The 2,862-nt window shown below is 38.1% G+C and overlaps 1 protein-coding gene across 1 annotated transcript in view; it reads left to right on the top strand.

The window, feature by feature from the left end:
* The first annotated feature begins 2,506 nt into the window (after positions 1–2,506).
* LOC109238867 (cyclin-dependent kinase C-1-like) overlaps positions 2,507–2,862 on the top strand; it is a 14,780-nt gene continuing 14,424 nt past the window's right edge. The window contains exon 1 of the mRNA XM_019405348.1: positions 2,507–2,835. Coding sequence (XP_019260893.1) covers positions 2,726–2,835 — 110 coding nt within the window. The 5' untranslated portion in view covers positions 2,507–2,725. The remainder of the gene's footprint in view (positions 2,836–2,862) is intronic.

Here is a 2,862-nt window from a genome sequence, read left to right as displayed (position 1 = left end):
AGCCAAAATTAGAACAAACACTTACCTCGGTCCAAGAATAGCAATCAACTCTCTAATACCGCCTTTCCTCTACAATCCAACTCCGAAACAATGATATCTAGGCATAATTAATTCAATAATATCAAATGAGGCTCAACAACATAATCCCATAGCCTAGAAATGAACTTCCTACCATTCTTCCAAAAATTGCAAAATCCGACACCGGGCCCACATGGTCCAAACTCGAGGCTCGAACCAAATTCCAATCACCCATAACCCCACGAGTTCAAATATATAATTTATTTCAAGATTCGACCCCAAATTGAGGTTGAATCACCCAAAATTCTCAAAACCCTAACTCTACCCATAACCCTTAATTTCTACTTTGATTTCATGATTTAGGCTTAGAAACTTGCTAATTAATGAAGGAAAAGTGAAGGAAATAAGTGGGAAATTACTTACTCAAGTGATCTTGAAGAGTGAGGGCTTCAATGGAGTCCTAAAGCTTGGGGAAGAAGAGGGTTCGTGAGAAAAATGCCTAAGTCCCGAAACTATTCTGTTTTGAACATTTTAAAAAAAATCACTGGGCGTATTTACTCTATGCGATCGCAGAAGGAGGCTTGCGATCGCATAGGGGAAGGGAAAATTGACCATTGCGATCGCAGAAGTGGTCATGCGAACGCATAGAAGAAAAGGGGCTGTGCATACCGGGGTTGGTTTAATGAAACGCGATCGCGGAAGCTTAATGCGATCGCAAAGAACGAAGGGGCTAAGGTACGCGATCGCAGAGGAGTTCATGCGATCGCATAGAACAGAACATGGACCTGATCGAGTAACCCTACGCGATCGCAGAAAGGTGTATGCGATCGCAGAGGCAATTTACCTGGACACCAACAAAAGCAGTTTTCTGCAATTTTTCTTAAGTTCAAACACCTCGAAACACCTCCGAAAACACTCCCGAGCCCTCGGGGCTCCTAACCAAATACACACACTAACTCAATAACATCCTACGAACTAACTCGAGCGATCAAATCGCCAAAATAACATCAAAATCAATGAATCAAGCCTCAAAATCATCATTTTTCATTTCAAACTTCTTAAACTTCAAATTTTAGATATTTAGGTCCGAAACACGTCAAATGACGTCCGATTTCGACCAAACTTTACAGAAAAAGCGCTTAGCACATATTTAAGACTTGTACCGGGCGTCGGAACCAAAATACGAGCCCGATACCATAGTCTTTTAATCAATTTTCATTCCCATTTTCCTTAATAATTTCAGAAAAATAATTTCACAGAAAAATTCATTTCTCGGGCTCTTGACCTCGAAATTCGACTCCGGGCATATGCCCGAGTCTCATATTTTTCTACGGACCCTCCGGGACCGCCAAATCACGGGTCCGGGTCCGTTTACCAAAGTCAACTTTAGCAATATTAATATCAAAATTCTTCAAATTTTTCACAAAGTTCACATATCTCAACATAAAAGCTTTCCGGCTTCGCGCCCGGACTGCGCACGCAAATCGAGACAACTAAAAGCGAGGTTTTCAAGGCCTCGAAAGCACGGAAATAGAAAGAAATCCGGTGATGACCCTTTGGGTCGTCACAGTAATTTTCCCTTATAGTTCTTGGAACTGTTTCATTAATTAATCAGTGAATATTATATTAAATTATTGACCAGAAAAATAAGTAAAAAGCTAAAAAATTAATAAAAAAAGAAGATAAATACTACTGCTAGCCATAGAGGGTACCATACCACCTTGCATATGCCCAACTTTAATTAGATGTATAAATATATAGGCACTTATTTGCCCAAGTACAATAGCACCATCATCATATAGTAAGTTAATACAACTTCATATAATAGTTTTTATAGTAACTAAGAGATAACTCCTATTGTTACGTGTATTTTATTTTCTTGGACTTATTGGTCTATGCTTTTTGGTCGGTGGGGTATTCACTTTTCGCTTTTCTTAATTTTACTAATTTCTAAAGTAAGTTTCATAGCGAATAGTTCGAACTTGTGAGTAAGTTGACCTTGCTCTCAACATCTTTGATTGATAGGCTCGCGAGCTAAGTCCCTACTTAAAATTCAATTTACAAGATTAATTTTATACCGTCGCGAGATTTTGGTCAGATGAACTCTACAAGTAAAGTTCAATTATGCTAAGTCCTCATTCTTATTCTTCTCTAGCCTACTCTAGTAATTCGTCTCACACTCCCTCTTCAAAAGAAGAAAACAAAAAAATTGTATGATTTTTTTTTTTTTTTTTTTTTTTTATCAAAGTCCATCATCGTGATGGGGTTAGGCTGACCCCAACCTGTATATACCAAAAATAACAATGAAATAGAACCTCAAAAAGAATGTATAACAAAAGTACCAACTTGTATATACAAAAAATAATAACAACCTGAAAAGGAAAAAGAATGTATAACCGCGAAATTCTGATGATTAAAATAGAAAAAAATGGAAAAAGAGTATAACAACCGAAATTATTTCAATTGACAAAGTAATCCCTCATCCTATGTAACTTAGCAAAAAAGCCCTTTGTAAGTTTAATGTTCCGTGGAAAAGAAAAAAAGAAGAAAAACCCCGCAACTTCACAGTTACAAAGTAATCCCAAGCCGCCTCCATTAGCGTTCCCCTATTTTTGAATTGAACTTTCCTACTGTCATTGTTGTTCAACAGGTCATAAGGCAAAGTGTTGTTGTACACAAAGAGAGAATATTGAAGGTACAACAGAAGATGGCAGTGGCTGCTTATGGTCAGCTGAATCTTGAAGAATCGCCATTGTGGGGTTCTCGAAGTGTCGACTGCTTCGAAAAGCTTGAACAAATCGGTGAAGGAACTTATGGGTCTGTTGCTCAACTTCCCCCTTCCCC

Source organism: Nicotiana attenuata, unplaced genomic scaffold (genome assembly GCF_001879085.1).
Source record: "Nicotiana attenuata strain UT unplaced genomic scaffold, NIATTr2, whole genome shotgun sequence".
NCBI classification, from domain to species: Eukaryota; Viridiplantae; Streptophyta; class Magnoliopsida; order Solanales; family Solanaceae; genus Nicotiana; species Nicotiana attenuata.
This window is presented reverse-complemented; position numbering and strand designations above follow the sequence as displayed.